Here is a 12183-nt window from a genome sequence, read left to right as displayed (position 1 = left end):
CCAGCAGCAACTGATCACTAATAATGTTAATGATAAACTTTACAAACAGTTGTATGTACCTATGTCAAGGGAAAGGCAGTAAATCAAGACTTAATGAATTAACTCATATAGTTTTGTACTATAGAGAATATTATCTAAAAACTGTATTAGGTTCTTTAATATATTAGACACTATTACATTATTTCATTATTATATTATTATATATTATTGGTCTGCCAATAAGACAAAAACATAATACAAATTCGTATACTGAGAACATGTGGAAAAAGCAAAAGTTGGAATATTTGGTACTTTTGAACATCTCATACAGTCAGAGGGAGGTCACTGTTTCACTGCTAAAACCATAACCTATTGGATGCGAATTAGAGATTATTACAGAACATAAACTGTAGCTGGTAGAAGTGTTTGTAGATGTAGGTTGCAGAACTTTGATGCAATATGAAGGGATTAAGGATAGAACTCTTTATAGATTATTTCAATGAGGTAAACAGTTACTAAAAGAAGTTCCGTTCCTAAAGCATTTCCAGTGATGCCAATTTTTAAATGTAAAGCTGTCAAAACAAAATGACTAGCTCGTACTTATTGACTCTCCTGAAAAGTGAACAAACAAGATTGTAACAAACTTCACACACGGGCAAGGAGGAGGTGGGAACCAAGTGAACTCAAATGTAAAGTTTAATCTCAAACAGAACATAAACGCCAAACGTAAACCACAAACACAAAACAAGTATGCATCTCTCTCACCCCCTCGGCGTTTCCAGACGCTCCTTTATCCCTCTCTCCCACTGATTAGTCATCTCAGTGCCAGGCAGGCATCCTCACAGCCTGGCCCCTCCTTCCTCCTCCTCATCACAAAGATATATACAAAAATTAACAATAAATGATCAATTTTCATTACCTAATCCTTTGAACAAAAACGTGAGAAAAAATGTTCCACAGATTTAAAACATTTCCTGAAGTGGCTTACTCTGATGTGTATCATTACCTTGTTGATATGGAGTATATTTACACCAGAAAGATTGTCAAAGCTTATCGTTGGATGCTTACAATCTTGGTGGAAAGTTAGGAAATATTTACTTGGCATTGTGTTGTGTATGATTAAGTTGGAGCAGTCAAAACATACTTAGCATGGTTTGTTGCTAAGAATGAGGGGGAAATTGCGAGAGAACACTATACATGTATGGCTGGGTGAGTTAGCGAGCTAGCTGGCTAGCTTTCTTGTTTGGCAAATGAATGCTGAGTATTCCAATTTTTAGGATATGTCACACAGCCTGTATTAACCTCTGGTTTTAAATCTCTGTTAGAACCTCATACAGTTTGTTGAGAAATCTCATTTTGTCCAACATTGCTGCTTTTAAGTAATATTGCATATACATTAACAGAGATAAAATGTGTGCTTCAGATCCTGCAGTTAGTGGGTATGCTGATTTTTAATGTCTGTTAGAACGTTGTTGGTTTGTTGATGATTTTTGTTGTGCAACATTCCTGCTTTTAAGTAATATTTCATATGAAATAATATGTTTGCCTCAGATCCTAGAGTTAGCAGTCTGAATCGAAGCTTTGTTTAGGGATTACTTTGAGAAAGTATTCAATTTTGGTTGGGTTTTTCAAGTAGTCTAAATACTGTCCAAATACTGACAAAAACACAACACAAATATACCGCGTATACTGAGAACATGTGGAAAAAGCAAAGGTTGGAATATTTGGACGCTAGCACTGTCAGTTGCGGTCAATAGTTAGATGTTATTCCCCAGTATGGGCGTATTTTGAAAAGATATAAAAGATATCTCCCAAGTTATGCATTTAAACACACCCTTTTAAATGTTATTTCTGTTAATTAATGGTATTATGCACATGTACATGCATATGCTTAATCTTAGTATTGAACAACTGCTCTTCCTTAATGACAATTTTCCTTATTGTTTTCACTTACCATCTTCCGAGTTAAACAAGCACTTCATCACCTTGTACACACACATATATATATATATATATATATATATATATATATATATATATATATATATATATATATATATATTTTTTTTTTACAGACGTGATTACATTAAAGATCCATAAAAACAGCACACATGATGTGAAACTACTAGCATTATAACTTCTATAAAAATATAGAAAGAAAAGCAGGAAACTTTAGAACTGTCTAGGCTACAATCAAAAACAGTAATACTCTTTCAGGAATTCCTTTATTTGAAATTGCTTATAGTTTGTTCCTGGCCTGAGGGAACAATTTGGACATCCTGTTTTTAAATCAAACTACCAATCACATAAAAAGATGTAAAAATGTATTGAATGATGTTTATTATCAACGGGATATGTACTAGGAACAGTGATATCACTTCCTGTCAAATATATATGCTTTTATTTTTGTTTATGTTGTTAAACCTAAATGTTTAACATATGTTGTAGTAGCAACTCTGTTTCCCCCACTTCCCTTTTTCAGATTTGCTTAAAGCTTTTTGATGAGGAACATATTGAGTTAAATAGAGAGAATGAAAGGAAGTTATTATTATGACTTAGGGAAAGTCTCAAAGTTAATTAAAATAATAATGAGTAGGGTTAGGCCAGTAAAGACTAGTGAAATGATGCCATTTTTGCCCTTTTCAGTAAATGTAATGAATGTGTGACTTAGTTCACATTATTATGTTTCCCAATGCCTGTTCAATTGGCAGATGTTATATTTCTGCTTTTTATAAATTGGCAAACTTACAATTAACCAGGGGCCAATTCACTATTCTTATTATTGTTGATTTTACTGAAAAAATGGATTTGATTATAAGATTATAGTTTCAGAGCTATAGAAAGAATAAACCTTGATAGAAAGATCTAAATGCATGTAACATGTCTTCTGCCAATGTTCTTGTCTTATCAGTGTTCTTTATGGTGACATTTTTCTCTTTTGAATGAAGTATTGGCTATTATTGGTCATCAGTCTGGAACTTTAATCTTTAAAACACTGTCTTACAGTATAGTAGAAACCTGCCTATTTCAGATGTTCATCAAAGCTGTTATTCTCTTCATCCATCTTTTTTCTGCCATATGGGCTTCCCTTTCTTTCCTGTTTTTCATGTTTTCCCCATCACAGTCTTTTTAATCCTTCAAGCTAATAATAATGTAAACCAGACAGAAATCTCAGCTGGTCCAAACTGCTTTTTATGCTCGTCTTCTAATGAATAATGACTTGGTTTCCTAAAAATAGGTCTTTAACCCTATTCCTTTCCTTTCATTTCTTTCGTTCTTTCTTGCTCAAATCTGGTTATTTTCTCATCTATTTTATTTGTTTGTTTGTTGTTTCCCCAGATGAAATTGACATGCTTGAACGCCTCTGGCTCTCTGGGATTTGTCATAATGATAAGATTGAAGTGATGAGTTCCAAGCTTGACATAGATAACATGGCAGGAGTCTTCTACATGCTACTGGTGGCAATGGGTCTAAGCCTTTTGGTCTTTGCCTGGGAACACCTGGTTTACTGGAAGCTCCGCCATTGCTTGGGTCGTTCAAAGGGATTAGACTTCCTGTTGGCTTTTAGTCGGGTTAGTGAATAAAGACTTTACATTATCCTAAAAAAGTATATATATATATATATATATATATATATATATATATATATATATATATATATATATATATATATACATATATATATATATATATATATATGTATGTGTGTGTGTGTATATGTATGTGTGTGTATGTATATATATATATATATATATATATATATATATATATATTCTTTTGGCCTATACGTATTTGGACAATGACGGAGTTTTTGTGATTTTGCCTTTATACACCACCACAATGGATTTGAAATAAAACAATCAAGATATGATCGAAGTGTAGACTTTCAGCTTTATTTTAAGAGGTTCCACAAAAATATGGCATTTACCATTTAGGAATTACAGCCATTTTAAGCAAATACTTCCATTTTCAGGGGCTCAAAGGTATTTGGACAAAGCGACATAATTGTAAATATAACCATAATTTTAATACTTTGATGAAAATCCTTTGCAGTCAATGACTGCCTGAAGTCTGGAGCCCATGGACATCACCAAGTTTCCACTGAGTTTTCTCCCTGGAGATGCTTTGTCAGGCCTTCACTGCAGCCACCTTCAGTTGCTGCTTGTTTGTGGGTCTTTCTGCCTTCAGTCTTCTCTTCAGTAAGTGAAAAGCATGCTCTATTGGGTTGAGATCAGGCGACTGACTTGGACATTGAAGAATATTCCATTTCTTTGCCTTCAAAAAGTCTTGAGTTGCTTTCGCAGTATGTTTAGGGTCATTATCCACCTGCACTGTGAAGCGGCGTCCTATCAGATTTGTAGCATTTGGCTGAATGTGAGCAGAGAGTATAGCCCTATACACCTCAGAATTCATCTTGCTACTTCTGTCAGCAGTCACATCATCAATAAACACCAGTGAGCCCGTTCCATTGGCAGCCATACATGCCCATGCCATAACACTGCCTCCACCATGTTTAACACATGATGTGGTATACTTCTCTTCCCATCATTCTGGTACAAGTTAATCTTGGTTTCATCAGTCCAAAGAATCTTATTCCAGAACATGGGAGGCTTTTTTAGATGTTTTCTGGTAAAGTCTAATCTGGCTTTCCTGTTCTTGAATGTTACCAGTGGTTTGCACCTTGTTGTAAACCCTCTGTATTTACATTCATGAAGGCATCTTTTAATTGTAGATTTTGACAATGATACGCCTACCTTCTCCAGAGTATTCTTGACTTCTGTTGATGTTGTGAAGGGGTTTTTCTTCACCAAGGAAAGGATTCTGTGATCATCCACTTCAGTTGTCTTCCGTGGTCTTCCAGGCCTTTTGGTGGTGCTGAGCTCACCAGTGCTTTCTTTCTTTTTAAGAATGTACCAAATTGTTGATTTGGCCACACCTAAGGTTTTTGCTATCTCTCTTATAGATTTATGTTGTTTTTTCAGCCTAATGATGGCCTTCTTCACTTGCATTGAGATCTCCTTGGACTTCGTATTGGTAGCTCCAGTCGAACAGCTGCCAAATGCCAACTCAATACCTGATATCAACACCAGACCTTTTATCTGCTTCATTTGTCTTGAAGTAATGAGGGAATGGACCGCACCTGGTCAATTAACTTCTTGTCAGTCAAGTATCCAAATACCTTTGAGCCCCTGAAAATGGAAGTATTTGCTTAAAATGGCTGTAATTCCTAAATGGTAAATGCCATATTTTTGTGGAACCTCTTAAAATAAAGCTGAAAGTCTACACTTCGATCACATCTTGATTGTTTTATTTCAAATCCATTGCGGTGGCGTATAAAGGCAAAATCACAAAACTCTGTCATTGTCCAAATACATCCGGACCTAACTATATATATATCTGTGTGTGTGTGTGTGTGTGTGTGTGAAGCCTCATTACTTGTGTTTAGTTGTCTTATAGCAATTTGCAACAAGCAGAATTTATTCATTCATTTATTAATTCATTATAACATGAAAACATGAAACTAACGATACTGCCTAATTTATTATCACTGCACAAAGACTGTTCACCTCTACATTGTGCTAGTTCAGAAAAAGGTAGAAGATTATTCATTTCTCTATATTCTACTGTTTGGTATATTAAAATGAAAATGGATGTCCCACATACTATATTTGCAATATATATATATTTATTTAACAAGTAAGATAGTAAACTCAAATAGTGGAAAAGCATTACATCAATACTGTAGGTTGGGTGACATTGCAGTGTGTGATGTCTTGCATCAGCTAAGTACTGAACATGCAGACAGTTTCATTGTTATGGAAATATTTCTAGTTTATTTTGAGTTTTATTGAGGCATTTTCCAGAGCCTCTGGATTGGTATATGTCAAGGAGGACAAATTTAGCCTGTTTTTAATCTTTTCCAGGGAATGTACAGCTGCTGCAGTTTTGAAGATGAAACAACCCCTGTAGGTAACCAAACGACACTTCCACAATACCATCCCATCTCCACAATGCCCCCTCCTGCTCCGCCTCACATGGTCACTGCAAATGTAGCCAACTCTTCCATCACGACGGCACAACAGCAACAGCAGCAAAAACTTCACCAGCAACAGCAACAGCCAGTGTACAATGCACTTCTTCCTGGATCTCTGCCAACATCTGGGCATTCAGGCATGGCTCTTGGGCCTTCAAACAGCCCAATTCTTGGAGCACCCATGCCATGCTCCACATTTTTACCTCGTCATGATCGACGACTGGCTGTGGTGGATCGGTGGGCACGTCCAAAAACTGGCCCTGAAAAGACAAGTGCCATCAATAGTGGGATCACAGACGTTGCACAATTTCCACAGGGTATGCCTCCACAGTGGGCTGCAGTAGGCGGGGGAGAAGGAGGTCTGGATGAATATAAAAGATACTATGGCCCAATTGATCCAGAGGGATTAGGAGTCGCTGGAGACCCACAAAGTGTAGTTTCCCAAACTCCAAAAACCACACATCAAACAAAGTCCTTGGGAAACCCAAGGTTGCCACAAAAAAAACAACCCTCTGGGCATTTACCCATAAACCCAGCTTTGCCTCATTCTTCTCCACCACAGCATTCTTTCTGGAGGAGAAGCAGTCTTTCAAAAAGAAAAGGCTCTGGGGGACCCCTGTATGAAAACATCCTTCCTTTGGGACGGAGAGGTGGGGGCAGGTATGGAGGGAGGGATGGAGCAGTGAGGAGAGGTCGTCGTCCTCCTCCTTTGCCTCTTCCTATGCCTCTTCCCTTCTCCTCCCCTAACCAACTTCCTCTTTCACCCTCAGCATCTGTGCACTACATTTCCACCTCCTCTAGCACATCTAGCTCCTCTTCCACCTCCTCTTCTGTATCAGTCTCACGATCTAATTCTCCTTCCTACTCTACTTCTTCGTACTCATCATCACAGAGTTTCAAATACAGGGCAGGTGAAAGAGATGCATATGATGAGTTTGACACTGATGAGCTTACAGAGGAGTCCAGCCTTCTTTTGGGTAGGAGAAAAAGTCGTTCACACATGTCATCTCGGTCTCTGCCCTGCAGTCCACCTCCACCCATACCACCACGCAAACCTTGCCCACAGAAGGCACAGATGAGAGACAGCACCACTAGCCAGCTGGCACAACTCCAAGAGTGGTGGGCTTCATGGGGGGAAAAAGAGAGAGCTAGAAAAGCAGGTGGTGGGAGAAGTAAGGGCAAAGAAGAGAAACGATATTATAAAGAGAGAGAAAGGGAGAGAAGGAGGAGGAAGAAGGGTCGAAAGAAAAAGAAGAGGGCAGAGCGTGAGAGAGAGAGAGAGCACAAAAGACATAAAGTAAAGAAGAAAAAGAAAAAGGAGGGAAAATCCAGGAAAAGGGAGAAGGAAAAGCGATCTGGTCAAGAAGAAGGGGAAATTGATGGTAAAGAGGTATTTGAAAAAGGGATAGAACAGAATCTGCCTTCCTACCCTGAGCTTAGGCGTAGCTCTTTCCAAAAGAAGAGTGAAAGCTCTATGCGGAGTTATGACTGGGATATAAAAAGAGAGGGAGGAAAGAGAGAGAGTGATAATCAAGAGGGTGGTGATGAAGAAGGAGCTAGGAGAAGAGAAAAGCACCACAGGAACCCTCAGTCCTATCACCATTCCAGGCCAAAGTCTAACAGTAAGCATTATCCCACTTCAAGTAAATGCTCAACATCAGTTAAATTTTGGGGTAGTGGGAATACACATTCTGAATCTCCATCTTCTTTTCTTCCTCTTTTTCCTCTTAACTATAAAAGAACACGGTCTTTTGGGTCTGAAAGAGAGGAACATGGGAAAGGAGGTGAGATTCGTCCCCTTTTAGGAAAGAATGGAAGAGGTAAGACCTACTCAAGAGAAGGCCTGGCATTTCATGAATGGGATTCAGAAGAGGAGGAAGGGGAAGAATCAGAAGAGAGGGATAGAACTGAGGAACGAAGAAGAAGAAGAGAGAGCAGAGCAATAGAATCAGAATCTGAAAGGGAGAGAGACAAAACTGTTGATATCTATACGGATGATGAAGGTTCTTCGGGTGAGTTTGGCAAGTTTGAGAGATACTGGGAAGGGCATGAAGGAAGGGCCGTTGGAGGCATTGGGGGTGGAGGCTGGTTTTTTGGCACTTATCCTGCTAGGGAGAGAGGGGGCAGTATAAACAGTAGAGATGACTTTTATTTGGGATTAGGAGGTGGGGAAAGCAGCTGTGGTTTTGGAGGGGGCTCAAGATGGGGGTCTGGGGGTTTAGGATCACATCAGTGGCCACCATCTCCTTTGACACCCCCACCCCCACGAAGATACTGGTCTGTGGACAAATTACCTGTGAAGACTGAAAAGAAGTCTAAAAGGAGATCACAGGAGAAAAGTGAATGCCATACTGCCTGTTCCTGCCAGTCGCCCCACCACTATAAGTGGAACCGAGTGACCTCTCGTAGTCAAGAGGACCTGCTGCCTCACTGCCAAAGTTTCAGCAACATCAACCGGCCCAAACGGCAGTCCTCCAAGCCGGACCAAGCTCAAGGCCAAGTAAAATCTGGAAGTCAATCAAACCTCAGTGTTCACAGATCACAGCGTTCTGAGAGGTCCAGAGAGTTATCATCTCCTCAGACTCTACCACCATCTCTGCCAGCCCCAATGGTCCCAGCTCTCCCTGCACCTCCATCTTCATCCCACCCGGTTCATGTTCCTCTACCTACCTCCTCCTCCTCTGTTTCATCGCCATCAGCCATTTCCTCAACAACTGGTGCCCTGCAGCCCTCCTCGATATCCTCCTCCAGTGCCAAGCTCCAGTACCAGAGACTGTGTTCAGTGCCCCAGCCACAAAGGTACCAATCACCACATCTTCCCTTCAAAACCAAGAGTTTGTGCTCACGTCGAGACTCTGCCCACTTTTCTAGTGTGGAGAGTGAGGTCTGAGGCATATAAACAAAAAGAGACATCAGCAAACATTCTGGGCCAATTTGATTTTGTTGGCTCATAATGGTGAGGCGGGCCCCCTTCATTTCTTGCACAAGTCTCTGTTGTGCTACTGAAAGAAAGGTGGATCTAGTGGCTGTCCTTTTTATATGGCATAAGTATGGTACTGCCTTTCTGAGAAACCTCTCTGTTAAAGAGGAATAATTAAAATGTGATTGGCTGTGCTTTTCTCATTTTTATGGGGCACTTGGATGGAGGGGTTGAATATTCTGGATGAATGTGGTGTTTGACCGTTGTGGTGCTTGTGGACTCAGGTGTGACCCTTGGATCTCAAGGGGAGATTCAGAGGCAGAAACCTTTTAATAACCGCATAGTGTTCATCCTTTTCCCCCTTCTGTTTAAGCTTCAGATTATTACATTATTGTTGCATTTGTATTTCAAAGGATGCATTCATTATAAAAAAGTAGCAGTTTTTGGTCCCTCTTTGGTCTCCCAAGAACATATCCCCCTACCTCTGCAGACTTACATCTAGCATTCCATTTCACTTTATTGGTGTTTATTTTCCTAACAGGGTAAGTCAACTTTTACTGATCAATGTATGACCCATGGAATCTGAGTGCCAAACTTGCGTTGAGCTACTGCGCAGTCATATCATTTTTATTTCTCATTCTTTTCCCTTAAGCAATACATAATTCTCACCTATGTATGTGTCTACTTTGTTGTTAAGACTTTATTAATTAAGAGAACATAAGCACTGTGCAATATTATAGTGAGGGCACACACAGCATTTCAACTACCTAAAAAGTGGCAGCCCATCCCCTCACAACTGAATGTACAGGTTGCCATGACAACACAGTGTCCTGCAACCAAGAAACTAAGATCGTAGCTTTTTGGGGGAAAATCTTTAAGTCAATAATCCATTTTGAATGTTTTGGGTAAAATTGTTTAAAGTGCAAAAATGAAATAGCTAGCCATATGGAGCGCTGTACCATCAATCAGATGTCAATGTTAGATTTAGAACATTATTCAGAGGGCGATAAGCAGGAGAGCACTGTTTACAGTTAAGCACTGTGTTTTTACATGTTTTTTCTAACTGCTCTGCTTTGTCACTTTACTAGTTGTTGTGATCCATACTTAAGTAGGTCATGCAGATTACAGCAAATGTGAATAATAACCAGACACCAGTTTATGATTTTATCAAGAGAAAATTTCTGGCACTTAAAAAAAAATACGACTGAAGATCAGAACCCTGGAAGATTTGGAAGAAGTGTTTAATTTAGATTTTGCTATTAGCTTTGTGATTGCTGTGATTGACCATGATTATTGATAAGGGCATCTGCACGTTGGTACGAGGACTGAGTCAAATATGAACGTAAATGTTTGTTGAAGTTCCAGAACTTTTCCAGAATTGTAGAATTTTGAAGCAAATTCCAGTTGTGAACATATAATATTTGATTTTTTATTTCACTTTTCCACTAGTATCCTCTAAGTATTTTAAAAACTTTCTTTTATAACCCCCCCCCCCCCAACACACACACAAAGTTTTACGCATAACTGACCCAGTCCTAATCGCAGACCAACGGGGTAATTTAGCTTTTTTTGTGTGCTTGTGACTGCATCTGAGCCATACTAAGCTTATGTATTGTATGCTGAGCTTTACAAAAATAGTACTAATTGGACTATATTATATTGTTAATGAGCGAACAATGTCAAGTTGCTGTGCGCTAAACCTTTGATGACTGTGATGTACAGATCAAGAGCACAGTAAAATTTATTTTAAATCCTCAAAAGCCAGAATCAGTGACACATTACTTGAATGTCACAAATATCCTCTAAACTCATATGCATTGTTTATCTTGACATTAAAATTTAACACTTGTCAGCTTATATGTACATCATTTTATTCCAATTTTGACTGTTGTGCAATACTTGTCTAGATTTCTTTATATATAGATGTACCTCATATATGTGTTTGTGAAGTTTAGATAGCAATAGAGAAATATGTGTTCAGCATAACAGTCTAGCTGAAGACAAGAATATTAGTTTCATTCATGTCTTTTACCAGATTTAATGATAAACATGTGCTATATATATATATATATAACCCATATATAACCCGCAAGAAAATGATTCAAATTGTCTTTTTGTTCCATCTTATATTCACATAAACACTGTAAACATTTAGTTATTATGGATTATGCTTTATGTCACGATTTTAGGATTATGTGAAAGATTTTAAGTTACTAATTAATCTGACCACTAATTAATCTTAAAAAGCCTTTTTCTCTATTTGTCTCTTGTGTTGATAGTGTCTACTTTTTTACTGTTGTGAGTAAGTCTATATATAAATTGCAGCATACATATATATATATATATGTATATATATATGTATATATATATATATATATATATATATATATATAATGTATATATGTTTCAAAGATAAGATATATATGTTTATTCTATACAATTATTCTCTATAAATTTGTCTTTTGTCTTTGTCTGTCCTCTTTTGTCTTACACTCACTGATATCAGAGACCAGTGTCCTACTGTGTTGCACAGCTGGCCATTTACCACTATGAGAAAAAGTTACAACCGATGCCGTGAATGTGTGTATGAGTGTGTGTGTGTGTGTGTGTGTGTGTGTGTGTGTATTCAGATGACCGTGTCACTGTAGTTCGGTTGTGATGGTGGGATAGAATATTTTCTGAATAATAAAAAGGTTCAACTGGCTCTTTAATGAGCATGTGTGTTTGAGCCACAAGCTTCGCATTATTATGCAGTATGTCTCACAGGAAAGTGGCTTAGAAGTATATGCTGATTTAGATAAAGATCTGTGATTGTGTGTGTGTGTGCGTGTGTGTGTACATGTGTGTGTGTGTCTGTGTGTGTGTGTGTCCCAAGCTACAGTGCATTTTACTGAACATAGAAATGCACACACACACACACACACACACACAATGCTGCTCTGTATTACTATATGATGTAGCTGAGCAGAGCCACTTTTGTTAAATGCCACTCTGTGCCAGGACGGCTGTGCCCCTGTGCTACTATGTTGGATAACTTGTGCCATTTCCCTCTCTCTGGGGAAGCCACATGGGTGTGATGCGCTGGGCCACTTAATCTTGGAAGAATATACTATGCTGTGCTGCAAACAGTAACAGAATAAAAGATTTTAATACAATAAATGACTGCCGTTTCCATTTTGTACTACTGTGTGTGTGTGAGTGTGTGTGTGTGTGTGTGTGCGAGTGACACATTTCCACTTCTTTTTTCCAC

At 38.5% G+C, this 12183-nt stretch overlaps 1 protein-coding gene across 3 annotated transcripts in view; it reads left to right on the top strand.

Annotated features, from left to right (window-relative positions):
- grin2da (glutamate receptor, ionotropic, N-methyl D-aspartate 2D, a) overlaps positions 1-11275 on the top strand; it is a 110874-nt gene extending 99599 nt beyond the window's left edge. For 2 of the 3 annotated variants that reach the window (XM_034301704.2, XM_034301703.2), the window contains exons 14-15: positions 3319-3551; positions 5904-11275. In XM_034301704.2, coding sequence (XP_034157595.1) covers positions 3319-3551; positions 5904-8903 — 3233 coding nt within the window. In that variant the 3' untranslated portion in view covers positions 8904-11275. The remainder of the gene's footprint in view (positions 1-3318; positions 3552-5903) is intronic. The other variant, XM_034301705.2, reaches the window with a different exon arrangement.
- Positions 11276-12183: the final 908 nt, after the last annotated feature.

Source organism: Pangasianodon hypophthalmus, chromosome 29 (assembly GCF_027358585.1).
Source record: "Pangasianodon hypophthalmus isolate fPanHyp1 chromosome 29, fPanHyp1.pri, whole genome shotgun sequence".
Taxonomy (NCBI): Eukaryota; Metazoa; Chordata; class Actinopteri; order Siluriformes; family Pangasiidae; genus Pangasianodon; species Pangasianodon hypophthalmus.
Note: the sequence above shows the minus strand (reverse complement) of the source record. Positions and strands in the feature narration are given on the sequence as shown.